This window comes from Biomphalaria glabrata, chromosome 9 (assembly GCF_947242115.1).
Source record: "Biomphalaria glabrata chromosome 9, xgBioGlab47.1, whole genome shotgun sequence".
NCBI lineage: Eukaryota > Metazoa > Mollusca > Gastropoda > Planorbidae > Biomphalaria > Biomphalaria glabrata.
The window spans coordinates 35,843,197-35,863,655 of record NC_074719.1 but is presented as its reverse complement, the minus strand read 5'-3'; the positions used below and the strand labels follow the sequence as shown (position 1 = coordinate 35,863,655).

The following is a 20,459-nucleotide window of genomic DNA, read 5'->3' as shown; positions in this document are numbered from 1 at the left end:
ATGTATCATAGCCTTGTGGAGAGATTTTTATACATTATTTTGGTGTTAGGAAGTTGTTTTCCTTAAAAATCGATAATTAGATTTTAAAACGTTTAGCTAGAAAATTAATTGTAATGTACGACAGAAGTGAGACTTTACATAAATAGAGTTGGAATGTATTTCATAAAAATCCGGAACAACCGATATTCGTAAATGAGAAGAAGCTTATTTGTTTTATTTATTAGAAGAGGGATTTCAAACAGTTATTTGTGTTAGTAGATTTTTTATATAAAATTCGGAACAATTTTGGAGACGATTTGTAAGAAAATTTACTTCGTTACTTTTTTAAAAAGTATTACTCCTATATTGGGCTTTTAAAGCTATAAATAGATCTGTAGAGATACGACACAATGTGTGGGTATTTGGCTAAATGCCATCTGCTGTCCAGGATGACCAGTCAGGTGAAACTTTTGGATCTTATTCAGATTACAAAACGAGCTTTCGCATTGTTTTCTTGTACAAAGTCTGTTATTCGGCTGTTCGTACTCACCGGTGTGCATGATGTTAAGTCTCTATTAGGGGTGTCTTTATAATAAACGATGTTTGGTGCATATTCATAATGGCTCTATTTTTAAGCACAATATTTTGTTTTAATATAAGCATCAATACATTCTACAACAGACATTAATGGAACGAGGTCCACTTTATGCATATTAAATAGGTGTACTTTTTACTATCCGGTTTACTATCCGGTAGTGATATCCGACCGGAGCCGAATAGCACCGGATAGTAAAAAGTGCCGGATATTCGGCAGAAGCCGGAGCCGGAGCGACTATCCGGTGCACCCCTAGTCTCTATGCATAGTTATCAAATCTACATCTAACAAATTCCATTACATGTGCATACAACAAGACATAAAAAAAAAATTAAATAAATTTCTAATTTATTTTCCAATAAATATAACAAACAAAATGTTCATATACATTGAAAAAATATAAAGAACGGTATGGAGATCGAACCCACGTCATTGGAGTTATTAGAACGACGCTCTTTCAACTTAACTTTATTACCTATATATAACCAAATGTGCGAAATGTCAGCTTTAAGCAAAGGATCAACCTCTGTTGTTTTTTTAACTTAATTCCACCTTTCGATTTATTTAAGCGACTTTAGAAAGTTGGAATTAATAGTAGGATGACAAAACTATCCGCTATGAGCCGTTCTTTAGGACGAGATGAACCATTGACGTTCTAGGACTCAAGGAGAAGGAGGCCAACAACAACAACAACAAACAAAACAACAAAACAACAAACAAAACAAAGCAAGAAAAGCTTATTTTAAGCGTAGTTGTATCAGTTAGTTAAGATCGGTCATGTCATTAAATTTGTAATAGATCTTGACAAACAATTATACATCTGTGTGATCAGAAATATGTTTACCTATTGCTTTTGTTTATAACTCAAATTCATGCTTTTAGCTTTGTCAATACTCTACGATACTATCAGTTGACTGGACCAGTTGGGAGTGGGGACATCTGGGTGATTATTACCGTGATCATTTGTTAAAATGCATTTGTTAAATAAATGAACGACCTGAATTCGAGCTCCAGAGCAAAAGCCTCCTCCCTCAGGCTAATACATTAACGACTGTGCCAGGGAAATGCTATGAAAATAGAAGGTTTGTTAGTTTGTTGTTAGTTTCAAACTTTTCTCTTTACAAAGTATAAAGGGGACTAATTCAGCTTGATCAGAGCCTGAATGTGAGAGAAATAACGTTTTCAAACTTTATACCAGACAAAGTGAGTTGATATAAGCCATAAGCTATGTACAAAAAATAGAAGCAATGGACAAATGTATACAACTACTACCCCTCTCCTTTACACAAAATCATATATCTTTTCTATTATGTACATTTTAGCAACAGCGATAAATATATATATCTAGCATTGAAGAAACAATGCCTTATGATAAAAAATATCTAAATGTAACGATTGCAATTTTTATTAAAAATTAAAAAACATTAATGAGCAAAAAATATTTAACAAGCGTCAACCGTTTTCACGAACAATACAAGGAATTACTTCAGATTGACTGAGACCATTCATTATAGATCACTAGATTACTAACCTGCAACGACGCAACCTGTGGGCAGTGAAGTTATAGCTCGTTGCCATGTCGGACACACCTCTGACGTGGCAGCGAGCTATTGGTCTAAACTGCCCACAGGCTGCGACGTTGCAGATTAGGGTTCAGATTTATATGACGATTGGTCTCAGCCTCACAGGCGAAGGTCATTAGGTCTCACCAATAACTAAAGGAAAAGGAAGGCCTACTCTCTTCAAGTTTCAATGAAAAATGAACTTATAATATATCTAAATGTATATTTGTAAACAAAGTGCATATAAATTTAATCTCAGTTTTTTTATATTTTAATATTGTATATATAATATAAATGTGGAGGCATACTTTAGAGTGAGGTCATGGGGGGCTGCACACTTTTGCACTGCCGTAATTCCGGCCCTGTGTCTCTCCCTCCCCTCCCCCCTCTCTCTAACCCGTAGCAAATAACAACACTAAGTTGGATGTAGACTAAATCACGTGATGCCAAAATAGTCTACTACCAATCCCAGTTTGACCATAACTTTGTGCTGTATGTATGGTTACACTATGAAATCTGGCGATACAACAGTAGTTTTTAAAGAAAACTACAATACACTTTCGTCACAATGTCTAGCAATGTTCTATACAAACAATATACATTGAACAACAAAACAAAATATCAAACGTAGGGAAAAATAACAAATTAAAGTTCGGTATTCTCAAGATTATTCAAAGATAACAGAGTTTACTTAATTATTTCAAAACAATGGCTGTATTCATAATTTACATTACAAAAGTAAGTTAAGTTCCCGTATAGATATTGTGGGCCGCTAAAGTAAAACTCGTCCGTTTCTAAGGTCCGCGATTAAAATGGGTTTCATATGGCTAGCTCAAAAATCACCAGCATTTATTTTCCCCAACTTAATCATTTGGATTGGGTTGACTCAGGGCGGACCGCTATGTTTGAGATCCCTCAAGGGCGTCCTCAAATTCAAAGTCTTCAAGCCTGGGACCGCATGGTTAGGAAGCCAAGTTTTTTAACACTCGACACAATGCCCTTCTTCCTGGCGTATTTTAAATAGTATTTTCTAATCCAGTCCATATTTATTTTCGCTATAGCTACAAATGTAAGTGAATTAAAACAATGGTTACACACCATTTGAACTCTTCAAAATATATCGATATATGAGCACAGAACGTGAAATGTATTTCCTTGCTTCTCCCATGCCAGCATCAGCTTGAGATTCAAAGATTCTATCCCAGTGAAATGTGAGAAGACTTGAACTTGAAAGTTCTTTTCAAACATCGTTAGGTTTATAGCAAGCTCTCTGAGACCACCAGTGATACACATTCTCATAAACACAAGAGACGGGGCCGGGAGCGTGAATAGTTTGACACAAGTGACATAATGGCAGTTTCGGGCCATGGACCTCGTATTGCCAGACCCACTGTAACCTCTTGGTATATTCCTCCTAATTTAAATAGAAACAAAAACAAAATTAAATTATAATGCTATTCTGTTTAAAACCACAAGTAGCGTTTCTTAATCTGTGGAACGCTAATACATAAAATTCACCCTTGTAGAATTCTCAATACGCTAGGACAGACAGACGGACGGAAGGACGGACGGAAAGACAGGCGAATAGATAAATGGATAGATAGATAGACAGACAGCAAAGGCGGACTGGGGGTTAAGAGCGGCCTGGGCATTTTATACAATCCGGCCCACAAATTGTATATAATATGATTGTCATCCAATTTTAGATTACCTGTCCTCAAAATCATTCTGTTAAGTTTGATAATATATCGATAACTGAACGCATGCATACATTGAACTCTGTGTCTTTGTAAGAAATATAGTAGGCCTTATGTTACTTTTTAATCGCTAAGTGAGCAAGTCCTAAAAGGATGAAACCTACTAGTAGCAGTGTCCACGGATATTGGCTATTACATTATTTTGGAAAATGTGTTAGATTAAATAAGTATTACACTGTATTTTAAATGCAACGGTCAGAGAGCCGCTTTACAGGAGAATATTATACAATCTTTAAATCTAATTTAATACGTTCTATAGTGGCATTTATGAGGCCCTTTAGGTGACCCTACCGCCCATTTGGGTACCGGCCCACCGGACATTTGCCCAAATGACCATATAGCCAGTCCGCCCCTGATAGATAGATAGATAGATAAGTTGCTTTAAAATACGAAATTTTAATGTTGTTTCTATTTTTGCTTTATATATAGAATGCAGCGATTGGGGAAATACCGAAAATTAAAAAGGTTGAACAGAAAGCTTGTGTTTTTTTTTTTGCAAACTGCAATGGCAGCGAATCTGTCAAAACCGCGTCTTCGCAAGCACCTAAGTGGTAAAAGAAACCCGTATACGAAATTTCATGCAAATCCTTTTGTTAGTTTCAGAGATCTTTTGAGACAAGAATCAGCCCAGTCAATCAGTCACTGGTATTTTACAAATATAGAGTTGAACATAATCCTTAATTCCGGTTTACAGTGCTGACGTTATATAGCTAAGCTAAGATAGCATTACATTCTTAGCATTACATTCTTATATATTTTGCAATAGGATATAAATCATAATACATAGATGTCAAGCCAGAGTTTACAATGCAGATATGCCTAATTACCTCATTATTGGCCAATTCCTTCAGATACTGAGCCAACTTTTCTGGGGAGGGAAAATCTTTGACATTTATCACAGAGTTGGGAGGGAAGAGAGAATCGTAATTGGCGCCGCCTCTGACCACAGGGACCAAAGTATTGAGTTCAAGGACGTTCAACAGTTTCTCAGTCACGTAGTCCACGCACAGAGAGTTCTCAAAGGAAAGATAAAACTTGTAATCGTTGTCCAAAAGTTGAAGGCACTCTTTCCTGTCCTCACACTTCAAGGTGCCACACTTACCATAGATGTCAACGGGAATGTGTTTGGAGAGCTGCTCAACGTACTTCTCACGAAGACTGTCCGTGGGGCAATGGCTGACAAACCAAGCCACCAGTTTCGTCTTGTTGGCAAACTTCTGCTTCCAATTCTGACGCTGCCTCTCCATAACATCTTCAGAGAGAGGCGTCACCCTGGGTCTCATTCGAACGTAGCCGTGCCAAAACTCCGAATCGTACCTGTAGGACATTGTCCAGTCGAACTTATTCCCCCACTGGGATCCACCGTACATGGCATTGCCCGAGTACGGAGGGCTCTCCACCGTGAAGAACACCCACTTTTGGCCAGGCTCTTTTTGGGGCGGGGCTTGATATCTATAATTTTTATGACTGTAAAAGACCACGACGTCAGCTTCACTGAATCTGTTTTCATCCGTGGTCAGCTCACATTTCTTGTCACAGTTGGTGAACAGATTGAACCCAGATTTGCCCTGGAGTTCGTAGTAGTCTGGAAACCTGTAGAACAACATCACTTTAGTGTCCACGGCTTTCTTCGTGACCATGTCGTTCTTGATGCAATGAAATCCTGAAAGAAACATACAAAGTTCTTTAAGACTATTCCTTCCTTTATAACGCTGACAACTTTTTGTAAGAGCGATTAATTTGTTCTTAATAAATAAAAAATGAATGCTATATTAAAAAGAAAAAAGGAACATTTTTAAACCACAATTCCTTCCATGTTGTTGACAGTCGATGATTTATAGCACTGAATTATAATCTGGTGATTAAACCGCTTCATGCATCTTTAATTTTAACATATACAACTTGAAATAACTTAAATTCTTTGTGAATAAAACTAGCTATAAATTATATTACAATGTAGACATTCAACTTGAGATGAAATAAAATGATTTTTAAACAAATACAGCCGACAGTAAAGACACGTCTTTCCAGACATGGAAACTTAAAAAAGACATTTAATTTAATTTAATTATAATATTATACTTAGAAAAATAATTGTCAGACGAGAGTTTTTCCGTTGTGGTCAGTTAGCTGGTAATTGTTTTCCCAAATATATATAAAGCCTCTCAAATTTCCTGCAAAACCGTTCGTTAGAACCATTTTCGAGACCCGTTTCCACCCTCCCAAATCAAGAGAACAGTAATGACAAACATTTACTTTCCATTGTCAATGTGCATTGTTTAATAATAATAATAATAATAATAATAATAATAATACTATAATAATAATAATATTATAAATACTCTCCGCAAGAGGTTCTCGAGTCTACTGAACATCTGCTGTACTGGGATAGGCCTATTCTGACCGACAAAACGGTAGATTTCAATCGTCCGGATCTGCTGTTCATCGATAAAAAAGAAAAAACCGCTACCATTATCGATATCGCCGTACCACTGTCTCATAATTTGAGAAAAACTGAGAAAAACAAAGAAAATATGGGAACCTAGGCTTGGAGATTAAGCGTCTATGGAAATTGTCCAAAATAACAATATACCCCATTGTTATATCAACCGAGGGGATAATAACAACTGACCTCACAGACACCTTCAAGGCCCTTAACATTCCTAGGAACATCTTCGTTGCCTGTCAGAGGGCGTTACTGCTGCAGACCTGCCACATCACCAGAAAATTCCTCAGTTGAAACTGTTAAAGGGACTACGATGAATTTTGTTTCTCTTTAGCGAAACTCGACCCTGGCAGCGCCAGAGAATGACTACTCGTTCATTTCTAACATAATAATAATTTTTATTATCCTTAAGGAAATTTGTCTTACAATTTGTGCATTACACCAAACAAAAAACATTATAACTATAAGAAACCAAAGTGTACATTCACACCAGACTCACTCATAATTTACATGTGACAAAGTTTATACTAGATTGTTCTTATTTAATGATTTGATTGTCAGGGGAACAAAAGAGTGTTTGTGTCTGTTTGTCTTTGCTATCGGTGTCTTGTATCTCTTTTGTGATGGTAAAATGGTTTAATGAAACTAGTTCTAGTGTTTTAAACTTAGATCTCGAAATCAAGAGAACAGTAATGACAAACATTTACTTTTCCATTGTAAATGTTCATTGTTTAATGAAACTAGTTCTAGTGTTTTAAACTTAGATCTCGAAATCAAGAGAACAGTAATGACAAACATTTACTTTTCCATTGTAAATGTTCATTGTTTAATGAAACTAGTTCTAGTGTTTTAAACTTAGATCTCGAAATCAAGAGAACAGTAATGACAAACATTTACTTTTCCTTTGTAAATGTTCATTGTTTAATGAAACTAGTTCTAGTGTTTTAAACTTAGATCTCGAAATCAAGAGAACAGTAATGTCAAATATTTACTTTTCCATTGTCAATGTGCATTGTGTAGTGAAACAGATTATCGTGTTTTTTTTTTTGTTTATTTTTCGTGTTTTTGCTTTATTTTTCGAATGTTCCTTCAGAATTGAAGATTATTACATCCACACAACCGGCAAGACGTCGGGGGACAGGGCTCGAATTCGGGTACTTAGAGACAACGGTCTAGCGCGCATACCACACGACCAGGTAGCCACTATTAGATCTCACAGATAAAGTGAACAGTTCCATAAAACAGGAAAAATAGTTTAAGATTTGACCAATAAAAAAAAATGTTTGTAGTCAATAAATAGATCTATAATAAACAAAAAAACGCATTTTTGAATTATAAAAAGAAATAAATGAAATGAGAAATGATAGGCCACGACCAGCCTCTGGAAAGTAGAAATATAATTTTAATTTAAAATGTACTTTTTAAAAAATATATTCCTACTTTATGTTCAAATAATGTGATAATCTTCACATACATATTTTATTTGTTTTTTGGAGCAATAAGAATTAGAAATAAAAATGACATTCGAATTACTGCATTACGTTCTATCAATTGAGAGAACAAACCAGACAGGTATGTGTATTACGTTCTATCAATTGAGAGAACAAACCAGACAGGTATGTGTATTACGTTCTATCAATTGAGAGAACAAACCAGACAGGTATGTGTATTACGTTCTATCAATTGAGAGAACAAACCAGACAGGTATGTGTATTACGTTCTATCAATTGAGAGAACAAACCAGACAGGTATGTGTATTACGTTCTATCAATTGAGAGAACAAACCAGACAGGTATGTGTATTACGTTCTATCAATTGAGAGAACAAACCAGACAGGTATGTGTATTACGTTCTGTCAATTGAGAGAACAAACCAGACAGGTATGTGTATTACGTTCTGTCAATTGAGAGAACAAACCAGACAGGTATGTGTATTACGTTCTGTCAATTGAGAGAACAAACCAGACAGGTATGTGTATTACGTTCTATCAATTGAGAGAACAAACCAGACAGGTATGTGCGCAATTTCTACTCGAAATGGATACATTTTATTTTCACTTCAGGTTTTGAGATTTTGACTTCTCAGTTGATTAAAAATGTTTTCAATTATTTTTTTACACTTAAGAATTTCCCTTTTTTTTTTTTAAATAAAAATCCATTTAAAAACATCCTAAGATTGAATAACATTTTGTATTCCTTTTTTTTTTTGGTACACCAAAGCTAAGCAATGTGTTTTTAAACCTAAAATTTTCGTTAATAACATGGAAGAGGTTGCGTGAGTCAGACAGAAAATCAATAAGACTTAGCAGAGTTTAAGTCTCTAATTGACAAGCAAGACTAGATGAACACACGATAGACGTAATTATCTTCTGTTTTGAAAGAACGTCTGTAATTAAGTCACGTGGTATTCCGTGTTGCCTTTAGGCGCTCAGTAAACACAGCTCTGCTAGAGTCGGGTGTCGAGCCCCCTTCATAGGTAGCCAAGCCAAGCCAAGTTCAAGCGTACTAATCCCTACGACCACGACCTCGACCACTAAAAACCGACACCAAAACTGATCAACATATCTTCGCATGTGAAATAGGACTGGAAAAATGTAACTGTTTCATAACGTACATCCCCCCCCCCCTCCTTTTCAGATCTTGCGATAAATAGGGTAAAGCTCATCTGTTGTTTTTTTTTTGTGGCCCACGGTTATCGAAGGTCTTATGTGGCCGGCACAATGACCAACCGCCTTTTAATTTTACCCAACAAATATCAGGTACCCTTTAGAGCTGGGTGGACTCAAGAGGCGCCCAAAGGATCCCGAAATAAAAAATCTCAGGTTAATTAGGATTCGAACCGGGACTCCTCGATTCGGAAGTGAAGCACTTTACCACTCTGCCATCGCGCCTCCGTTACATACTGCCGTAATATTTATATGTACAGTGAATTATCGTTTTTTTCACGTTGTATCTTATAAATGTCAAAATAGAATCACTTCCTTCGTCTAACCAAGTGTTAATCTAGTCGAGTATGTTAATTAGAGAATGAAATTCTGACAAACCATTTGTTTTCCTAGCTGATTCAAGCAACCCGTTCCATGCTTTCAAGGCACAAGGTAAGAAGGAGCACTTGCACGAGATTGTCCTAGAATAATTAATATGATGCATACAAACACTGGGGGCTCTTTAGTAGGGGAGATGACTATTTGCCATAGTTTTAGCACATTTATGCAAACGGTTTTAGATTTTTGTATTGCTATGTTATGTAAGTTCTGTCATATTAACTACTATATTTAACTAAAATTTATGTTAATTTTTTTAAGAGAAAAAATCTATTTAGTATATATATATAAGTTGGACATAATATAAAACAACAATTAATAAGTAGTTTTTCATATTATCGCATGAACTGCAGTGCTGAATAATGGAAGTACTATTTTTTTAAATTATTTTTTTTCGGAAAAGTTTTTTTTTCTTGAGGATTTGAATAAGTGATTGGCCCTTTACAAAACAATTAAATCAATTAGATATTCAATATAAGACATTTGTTAGGCCAGGTTCACATCTTACTTCACATTTACTTTCACCTATCCTTTGGTCTGCTGGACCGCTGGGGTACCACACAAGATCTGTCAACCTTCTTTCTCCATTCTTTTTTGTCATTTGTCTTTGATCGAATTTAATTCTGATGTACTTTCTGAAAATATTGATACCTGCCTTTTTACCTGTCTGGGTGGACCCCTTCAGGGGACGATTTTGAGTTTGTGTTTCCACACAAACTGTCTTTGTAACCTTGGTTTGTTTTTTGTTGTTTTTTTTTTTTTTGGTTATTCTTAAAAATTAACATTTTGAATACTAAAAAAAAAATCTTTAAAAAGTAATTAACTCTGCAATAAAGGGACATTGAGGCACAGCCATTACGCTATCTCGTCATTAAAAAAGATGCTACGATTTAGCAACACCACAAAACTGTTCAGAATGCTGGCGAATAGAACAAGTATTCTGCGCAACATAAATACATTCATTCCAATCAATTCTTTCCTATTTTTCCTAAACAAGTCAACGATGGCTTTAAAACTTTTATGTACAATATCTATGTAAAATAAATATATAGATAAATAAAAGAGCCTGAAATGTCAGGAGACTGAGGAAAAGAAAAGATAATCCAGTAACCCTCACCTAGTGCAGATTTTCATACAATGGAGACCTATCCATAAGTAGCAAGCTTTTTGGTGCATCTGTTAAAATGTCATTTGTTTGCATTTTTAGCGATGTCGGGGATCTCTCAATACATTTAACCACAGTAGGCCGAATATATTTGTTTGCACTTAGATTTGTAAGACGCCGTTAACATTCGTTAAGCCATACAGTAACATAGATAGAAGTTTTCGATCTCCTATCTACCCCAGTATGTTTGTAGTTTTTATCCCGACATATTTTTTTTTTTATGAAGAGCTTGCAAGCTGAAAAGGAGAAGGAAATTGTCATGATCTAAAGTTCCTAATAGTCTATACGCACCGGAAACACCAAGAATATAGCTATTTATAATAATCCGCCATAGATGAAAATCTCCAGCAGAATCAAATAAAAAATGTAAACAAAGAGCATATTACTGTGAATAACATTGAGAATGCAAATGAAATAAAGATTTTAAAAAATAAAAGAACAATTTGGCCATATAAACACGATTGACCCACTTAAAAAGAAAACCATTCAGCCCAGTGTTAACAATACCTGTCACATTCAATGCTAAGACCGGAGATAGTTCGGATGTATCGGTTACAGTGGGTGGGAATGTACATGTAACACTAGACGGAATACCTGTAAGAGGGAAGGAATTGTTGAAGCATCCATAAGTATCCATAAGTCTTGAAATAGATCCAGATGTTTAAAAGTGGATGATACATGTGTACACGTGTAAGTGTGGTTGAAATACGCGTTTGTGTGGACGAAATTAGTGTACATGAGGATGAAATTAGTGTACATGAGGATGAAATTAGTGTACATGAGGATGAAATTAGTGTACATGAGGATGAAATTAGTGTACATGAGGATGAAATTAGTGTACATGAGGATGAAATTAGTGTACATGAGGATGAAATATGTACACATGAGGATGAAATTAGTGTACATGAGGATGAAATATGTATACATGAGGATGAAATATGTATACATGAGGATGAAATATGTACACATGAGGATGAAATATGTACACATGAGGATGAAATATGTATACATGAGGATGAAATATGTATACATGAGGATGAAATATGTACACATGAGGATGAAATATGTATACATGAGGATGAAATATGTATACATGAGGATGAAAAATGTATACATGAGGATGAAATATGTACACATGATGATGAAATATGTATACATGAGGATGAAATATGTATACATGAGGATGAAAAATGTATACATGAGGATGAAAAATGTGTATATGTGGATGAAAAATGTGTATATGTGGATGAAATATGTATACATGAAGATGAATATGTATACATAAGGATGAAATATATGTTTATGAAGTACATGTGTGCCTAATGGTAAAATAGATGTACATGTGGATAAAATAAGTATATACCTGAATGAAATACATGTGCATGTGGATGAAGTGCTTTCATTTGTACAAATATATATATATATATATATATTAGTATATTTAAATATATAAAGATTATTAACTCTGTCTGGTGCACTTTTTGTACACTCTATTTCTCTCACACCCATTCTCGAATGAAGTTCAAACTTTACACAATTATTTGTTGTACCCGACAAAACATTTAATCAATTTAAAAAAAATTAAACAGTTAGTTACTTATTGGTAATTATTAACATTTTGTTTTATACCGAAAAAGAGAAACAAATGCTACTTATTGTGGAAAGTGGCTGTGTATGTGTTGTTTCCCTTAAAACGTTTTTTATACGTTTTCAAATCCTACTTCCCTCACTCGGAAAAGTTTAAAATTTGCATATATAACTATTTGCAGTCGATAACAAAACATGAGAAAATTAACTATTTACTTAATCAAATTAGTGGTTAATATATATTTTTGTTTTATATAAAAAAGAGAGCCTATTTCTGCATCATTGATAAAAACTGTAAGGATTTTTAGGGTTGTTTCCCTTAGATAGGCTTTGTTTTGATAAAAGATTATAATTATATACGAGTATAAGTGAGCAAAATGCAAAATTGTAAATATAAAGCAAATGTAGACCTCTTTGAAATAAATGTATATGTAGTTAAAATGCATGCTTATGTGGAAGACATTCAAGTAAATTTGGATAAATAAATGAAATGCATGTAGAAAACCCACAGCTTAGTCATTGATAAGCATGCATGACTAGATTGACGTAAAAATTTGAACTAACGTCTATAATAGATAAGATATATTGAAGTACATCGTTTATTGGCGAAATACCTGTATACTTAGGCAAAATACCTATGTAAGGGTGAACAATTAAATGGGGGTGCAATACATTATAGATGTTTTTTATACACGTAAGCGTGGGTGAAATACCTATTTATGAGGATTAAATACATGTATAAATGGACAACATGCAGCTATATCTGGGTGAAATGACTAAATATGTTGGTGAAATACTTGTAGATCTATTTGAAAGATCCAAAGGAACGCTTCGCATTACATTTGGCACCAGCTCAGTTGCTATTTCCAACACCTAGACGGCTACACTCCAGATTTATCCTCGAGGTTGTCTCTTGAAGCCTCAGTACCACAAGGCAGCGGGGGTCTGTAGTCAGAGTAGCCCTCTCCTAGATGAATTGCCTTACTATGCTGCCGAGCTTCATCTGCCTGAAGCTCCTGGTTTTTTGTGGCGCCAGGTATCCGCCTTTACCCCTTCACCTGTTAGTTTCGCCAAGCTTAATATCTAAGCCACGCGAGCAGGCCAGGTGCTGGACTTACTTGTCAGAAGCTATCTGAGACGCATGCCATTTAGGAAAACCTGTATCATTGATAGCTTAACTGTATCAAAAGAAAAAAAAAACAAGTTTGTCTTTTTTTGTCTTGATCGTGTAAGTAGCAATTTGAAATGTAGATATGTTTAGAAGACTGCTTTATAGATAGTCACATCTGGTGCGTGCCAGTGCTAGCAATGTGGCCTCTTGATGGCCTTCTGACTCTAAAACGTAATGAATAGTAAATCAAACCTTATCAAAGGATTTAGTATTTAAGCAGTGTAGAGCAGTGATGCCCAAAATACGGCCCGCGGGCCAGCTCCGGCCCGCGCTGTGCTTCCATCCGGCCCACCGAAACCTCGGCACAAGATGTGGACAATCCCCCCCCCCCCCCCCCAAAAAAAAAAAAAAAGATGTATCTACCTACGTTAGAGCCCTCGCTTTTTTTCTAATGGATTACTACCAAGGCTTTTAACATTTGTGCGTTCATGAGATAGGACTATACAATCTACAAGGCAAGGTGGACGTGTCTTTACGTTTTTGTAGAACATGATACCATTGCTAGCCAACATGTTTGTTTTTATAAAGAAAGTCTGAGGCTGTTTCAAAAAACAAAATTAAAATATAAACAGAACTTACGCCTTTTTTTTTTCAAGTGTAGAGGGAAAACTCAAATCTCCCAATAATTCAATGTAAGTACTAGCTTCTCGGGTTTGAGATAAAATAGTTTCAGGTCAATTTCATTAAGTTTTTGCATCTTTTCCAATCATGTGGCCCGCGACACTGGTGTTGGAAAATAAAATGGCCCGCAGATTGAATTGTGTTGGGTATCACTGGTGTAGAGTGATCTCAGAAAAAGAATGAAGAGAGGGGAGATAACATTAAGCTTTGAGCAGGATTAGCATCAGCACATTACGGTTATTCCCTTCTCCAGCCAAATCAAAATCAACTATATATATATTCATATTCAATGAATGATAAGCCAACAGCCATAAGAGAAGCAACAAATGAAATATACTTTTTAAATAGGTTATCTAGGGGCAAGAACTGTGTTTTCATAGCCATATATATCAAGATTTATTTCCCTTAAACTTCTTAATGAACACATTTTTTTTTTTTATTGATTCATATTTTGTTAGGAGAAATGAATAATCGCGAAAAGTTTCAACTTGATCAGAGAATGGGAGGTGAAAGAAATAACATGTACACAAGTCGTACCAGAAAGACGAGTGAGTTTATATAAAGTTTGTAAAAATACTGGATTGTCAGCATTCATTTCTTACAAATTGATTGCAAAGACGAATGTATTTTCTAATACAAAATATTAATTTTGTGTTATGCGTGACTGAGCCAAAGGTAATCCGTTTCGCCCCGCAATTGTTAGCACTAAGGGTCAGGTCAAAATGGGTCAATGTATTTATAGATGAAAAGCGAACACATTTCAACCGAAGTGACTTTCTTACCTGTGATACTGTTCGTCTCCCACTTGTTATAAATCCACAATATTAAGATTACACATAGTACAGCAGTGAAAAGGTATAACCTAGTTATCTGCCCTTGTTTCATGTTACCTGTGGAAACCAAAAAAAAAAGGAAAATAAATTAAAATAAAAACATGGAACAGATTCAATTAACTTTATTCTGAAAATGAAATCCATCCGAGATCTTGTACTGAAATCTGATAGGTCTAAATAAATCACAAAGATTGATAGAATTACTAAAGTAGCAGGGGCGGACTGGGTATCGAAATCGACCCGGACCACAAATTGCATACAGAATGTTAATTATGGTCATCCATTCGTACCTGTCCACATACGTGACATATCTTATTAAGTCGAGGACTGAAAATGCATTCGTGGGTTTATATGACTGTTTGAATTTCTACATAAACTCAGACTGGTACACTATATGTAATCTTTATGTATTGCTAATGAGCTCATACTGGTACACTATATGCAATGTATTTCTACATGAACTCAGGCAGGTACACTATGTAATATATTTCTACATGAACTCAGGCAGGTACACTATGTAATATATTTCTACATGAACTCAGGCAGGTATACTATGTAATGTATTTCTACATGTACTCAGGCAGGTATACTATGTAATGTATTTCTACATGAACTCAGGCAGGTATACTATGTAATGTATTTCTACATGTACTCAGGCAGGTACACAATGTAATGTATTTCTACATGAACTCAGGCAGGTATACTATGTAATGTATTTCTACATGAACTCAGGCAGGTATACTATGTAATGTATTTCTACATGTACTCAGGCAGGTATACTATGTAATGTATTTCTACATGAACTCAGGCAGGTATACTATGTAATGTATTTCTACATGTACTCAGGCAGGTACACAATGTAATGTATTTCTACATGAACTCAGGCAGGTATACTATGTAATGTATTTCTACATGAACTCAGGCAGGTATACTATGTATAATCTCTGTGATGGCTACAGGTGCATTGAAACGCTTGAATGATCGTCTATGTTCGTTGAAAAACGAATTCTGTATGACATTACCAAATAGAATTATGAATTGTTAGTAAATCGCGATGTACCAGTACGTATAAGGGGTTAAAGCTAACCCGAAACACTGTATACGGATACAAAGTATTCCATTATTTTGAAAAATATCTTATGCTAGTAATTAACTGCTAGTAGTGCACTATAAAGTCTGTTAAAGATATTTAATAAATGGTGATGGGTCAATCACGAATCTACGCGCGCCCATCTTTAGAGACAATCTTCTAAACTCTTTAACGCATGAAGATTTTAAGCATCCTTTTCGACGTCGGTCCCATCTTATCTTATAATTTACAGACCTTACTTTGAAAGAAGATAACTACGGCATTATGAAATATGGAGCTCTTGTACGAATTTTTCCCCACAGTATGGAATAAGAAATGTGACTTTAACTTTGTGTCTTTCTGAGTATTTTATTATGTTTGTTTTTCTATCTGAAGATAATGGTTCAGTGTTTTATGTATTATTGCTACAATACTTTTTTATTCTAATATAATGAAAAGTTTTTAAATTAAGTGATCTACTTGTGAATATTCGTTTGTTATAAAGCTCATTGATCTATTTGGCATCTGTTCTGGTATATGTTTTCTTCAGTTGAGTGGTACCCAGGTGTTCATATTCTAATATTGACCTTACTAAGTTTAAAAACTTTTAGTTTTATATTCTTGTTTGGTTTATAATATATTCTTATAATAAATTCTAATGCTTTATTGGATTTTTATAAATAATTTCATAAGTATGAGAGTTCCATGAATAAAAAAAAATTTTTAGTTGTTTTTTTCGTTACTTTAAATAGCGCGTACCGGATAGCCGGCCATTTCCCAATATAACCATACAGCTATCCCGCCCTGATTAAAAGATTGCAATTAAAACAAAAACATGTATGGTACAAATCTGAAACAATACGAGTTCTCTTCCCTTTATAATAATAATAATGATGTAGAATAGAACGAATGTTACTTACTGTCAAGTTCCTCAACCTAAAATTAAATTGATCCTTTTTTTTTTATTGTGGTTGTGGTTTTTAAGTAAGAATAGGTCATCTTTTGATTACATTTCTTTTAAACCCATACTCTGCATCACCGCTATAGTAGATCTAATCCCTAAATGACAATAAATTGATCCCAAACACAAACTGTTTGTTTTCCCTTACGTCATATTTATGTCCTAGTGTTTGTCACTGCCACGGAATAAACACGCTCAACACGCGATCAACAGAGCTGCTTTTGAAAGAGTTTTATGTTTATTTACAATCAAACGACCTACGTGAGGTCACGTGAGCTTTATTATGGTTTAATCACGCCATTTCTATTCGTTCCCCCCTCCCCCCAAGCCAAGCAATTTGTATTCGCCCCCCGCCTCATATTGTACTTTTGTATTGCAATAAAAACCTGGCAGGTGAGAAATGCAGACAATACGATGAGAGAGAAGCTAGCGACATTATTGGCTAGTAAATGACACAGCGCTATCTGTTGATCGAGCAAGCTGTGCATGCCCCTGGAACATGAGTTAGATGAAAAGGTCCCCCAACACAACTCTGCCTTTCCTTGAAGATCGTTTCATAAATATTTGACATGTACGGTGCATATAGTAATTGGAGTTTAGCATTGGAAAGAGTACACCATTGCCTAGAATACGGCGTTGCCTAGACTACAGTACACCATTGCCTAGAGTTTAGCGTTGCCTAGACTAGAGTGCAGCATTGTCTAGAGTTCAGCTTTGCCTAGAAAGCAGTTTGGCATTTACGGATGTAACCGTACGGGACACGCCACCTCAATTTTTTTTTCGATTTAGTAGTGTTTAGAAAAGGAAGGATCAAAAAAAAATTATTGGATTAAATTAATCACATTCAAAATTAGTCATGCCCCGTAAATCTTGCTTCACCAAATCTCCGCCCGAATTCCTAAAGCCAACCCACAAACCAGGCCCTAGAAAAATCTAAAAATAAATCTCATCAGCGTATATACATACACAAGGAAACGAGTTAGAGCTAAGCAGTGAGATTGAAGAACTATGCATTTTAACAGTTACCCCGGGGGTCTAAAACAATGCTGTTTTCACAATTAACACATGCTATGATTAAAGCTGTCTTCACAGCTGACGCGTGCAATGAATGAACCTCTCTCACAGTGAACACATGGCCTAAATTAAAACTGACGTCACAGATAACACGTGAACCTGAAAGAAAAATGTCTTCACAATCCACACATACCCTAAATACAATTTTCTTCATAATGAATGCATGATCTGAAATAAAGCTGTTTTCAGTTTACACACGCAAAAAACATATTTCTCGTCACAGATAACATGAAAAGAATGTGTATCTCTCTTCGCTGTCAAACACCTTGCCTGAACTAAAGCTGTCCTCACGGGTAACACAGAGTCTGAATTAAAACGGACTACAGGTCAGCCCAAATAAAGCGGCTTCAAGTTATCACCAGGTCTGACATGGGACAATGTTATCAGTTCTATCATTAATCACGGTGTCCTACGTCTGCTAGATGTATGTGCTAGCAGTACAGGTACGCTTAACACTTTATGTTTCCATTAATTGCACGAAGGGACATAACTCGAGGACGGATCATATTGATAGCTATGAAACAATCGTTTTAAATATATTTGAATCCTGAAATAAGACTTCTCTCACAGCACTCTATAATTATGTGCTTCTTCTTGTCAGCGACGATCGAACACTTAAAGAACAGAATTTTCAAATAGACAGAGGGACATTTATGTTCTGGTGTGCACACAATTGGTTAGTAGCACACAATGTCAGTCGCACATACCTTTGAAAATCATAGAAAAGATACGCTCCCGTAAGCAACGGTATTATTAGAGTCAGGGGTCGTTCGTAAATGACGTCACGCAAAAAAGGACCTTTTTTGACCCCCTCCCCCCTTGTCACAAAGTATCACAAATTCTCAGACCCCCCCCCTTCCCCCCTCTTCGTAACGTTACAAAATAAAAAAAAAATATTCATTTTAAATCTTTTTATTTCTCGTCAATTTTTTTCCCAAAGAGGTTTCATGTGCTCATCGATAGTATACACTGGAAGATTTTCTTCTTCTGCTTGAGGAGCTGACTCGACAATGAATTGTCTTCAATGAGATCTTCATCTCTCCATTCCAGACTCCCCTCACCTGCGTTTCCCAAAACTACAAGGACTTCGTTGTCTTTTTTTTTTAAATAATTCTTTCGGCTTTCTGTGCTCGTGTTTTGTTGGATGCTGGGATGTGAACTTTCTGTGCTCGTGTTTTGTTGGATGCTGGGATGTGAACTTTCTGTGCTCGTGTCTTGTTGGAGGGTGGGATGTGAACTTTCTGTGCTCGTGTCTTGTTGGAGGGTGGGATGTGAACTTTCTGTGCTCGTGTCTTGTTGGAGGGTGGGATGTGAACTTTCTGTGCTCGTGTTTTGTTGGAGGGTGGGATGTGAACTTTCTGTACTCGTGTCTTGTTGGAGGGTGGGATGTGAACTTTCTGTGCTCGTGTTTTGTTGGATGCTGGGATGTGAACTTTCTGTGCTCGTGTCTTGTTGGATGGTGGGATGTGAACTTTCTGTGCTCGTGTCTTGTTGGAGGGTGGGATGTGAACTTTTGTGTGCTCGTGTTTTGTTGGATGGTGGGATGTGAACTTTCTGTGCTCGTGTTTTGTTGGATGGTGGGATGTGAACTTTCTGTGCTCGTGTCTTGTTGGATGGTGGGATGTGAACTTTCTGTGCTCGTGTCTTGTTGGATGGTGGGATGTGAACTTTCTGTGCTCGTGTTTTGTTGGAGGTTGGGATGTGAACTTTTTTGTGCTCGTGTTTTGTATGATGGTGGGATGTGAACTTTTTTGTGATTTATCAAAAGTCCTTTACGCGATGTCACAGCTGTTCTTTCGATAAATACATTGAATTGAACTTTTTTCTCCATTTGATGTTTTCAGGCTAGAGATTTGATTTGTCAAAAACCACATTGACGTCGTTGTTTTTCTTGAAATTTAAGATTTAGTATTTTTGAGAAGAACAACGTGAAATTGTCAGTCGGCAGTGCCAACATGATGTTTTCAGTTGAACTCCTCAAACAAGACTGAAATATCTCTATATTTTCAATGCTTTTTATTTGAGAATAAAACTACCAGAGAAGTTCATGTTGAAATGAGTACCTAAAAAATGTTATTATTTTTCGAAGATTTTTGAAGATTAAAAAAAATGTTTTATTTGTGTTTTTTTCTGAATTTTAAATTTATGACGTCACAAAATCGATAAACCCCCCCCCCTTCCCCCTTGTCACAAAGTGTCACATTTTCTCAAACCCCCCCCCCCCCTCATCCCCCCCCCCACCCCAGAGCGTGACGTCATTTACGAACGACCCCTCAGTAGTTGCAAAGGTTTTAGAAGTCAATACCCTGGCTGGTAAAAAAGAAAGAACTCCTCAATATTGTGAAGAGACGAAAGCTAAGCTGGTTTAGTCTTATTGTAAGACAGGACTCACTACCAGAAGTCATTCTTCAAGGTTCAGTGGTCGGAGCACGAAAAAATGGTCGTCCAAAGAAAAGCTGGCTTGATAACTTAAGATAATGGTTGCCTGAGCTAGCCAGGAAAACCAGTGACTTGGCAGAATTTAAGTCATTGGTTAACATGCATGACATAATCATCTTTTTTGAAGTAACGTCTGTATTATATAAGATAAGAATGG

General features: G+C 35.9%; 1 protein-coding gene across 9 annotated transcripts; it reads right to left on the bottom strand.

Moving 5' to 3' along the window:
- Positions 1-905: 905 nt before the first annotated feature.
- Positions 906-18,359, bottom strand: LOC106073565 (alpha-(1,3)-fucosyltransferase C-like). Of its 9 annotated transcripts, none has more exons than XM_013234163.2 (6): positions 17,997-18,358; positions 16,749-17,007; positions 14,709-14,816; positions 11,055-11,141; positions 4,721-5,556; positions 906-3,550 (listed from the first exon to the last, which is right to left on the bottom strand). In XM_013234163.2, exons 3-6 carry the CDS (start codon positions 14,809-14,811, stop codon positions 3,377-3,379), a joined length of 1,200 nt encoding a protein of 399 aa, XP_013089617.2. In that variant the 5' UTR covers positions 14,812-14,816; positions 16,749-17,007; positions 17,997-18,358; the 3' UTR covers positions 906-3,376. The 9 variants fall into 9 exon arrangements, with proteins under 9 accessions (XP_013089617.2, XP_013089616.2, XP_013089618.2 ...); XM_013234162.2 differs by having other exon boundaries at positions 16,749-17,004; XM_013234164.2 differs by lacking the exon at positions 16,749-17,007 and having other exon boundaries at positions 17,997-18,359.
- Between the last annotated feature and the right edge of the window lie 2,100 nt (positions 18,360-20,459).

Bases quoted from the DNA above. Each gene is read 5' to 3' on its own strand.
- LOC106073565 (XM_013234164.2), bottom strand. From the start codon at position 14,811: ATGAAACAAGGGCAGATAACTAGGTTATACCTTTTCACTGCTGTACTA. The intron at 11,142-14,708 runs GTAAGAAAGTCA...TCCCTCTTACAG, and splicing joins GGAGACGAACAGTATCACAG to GTATTCCGTCTAGTGTTACA. The intron at 5,557-11,054 runs GTATTGTTAACA...TGTTTCTTTCAG, and splicing joins CTTAGCATTGAATGTGACAG to GATTTCATTGCATCAAGAAC.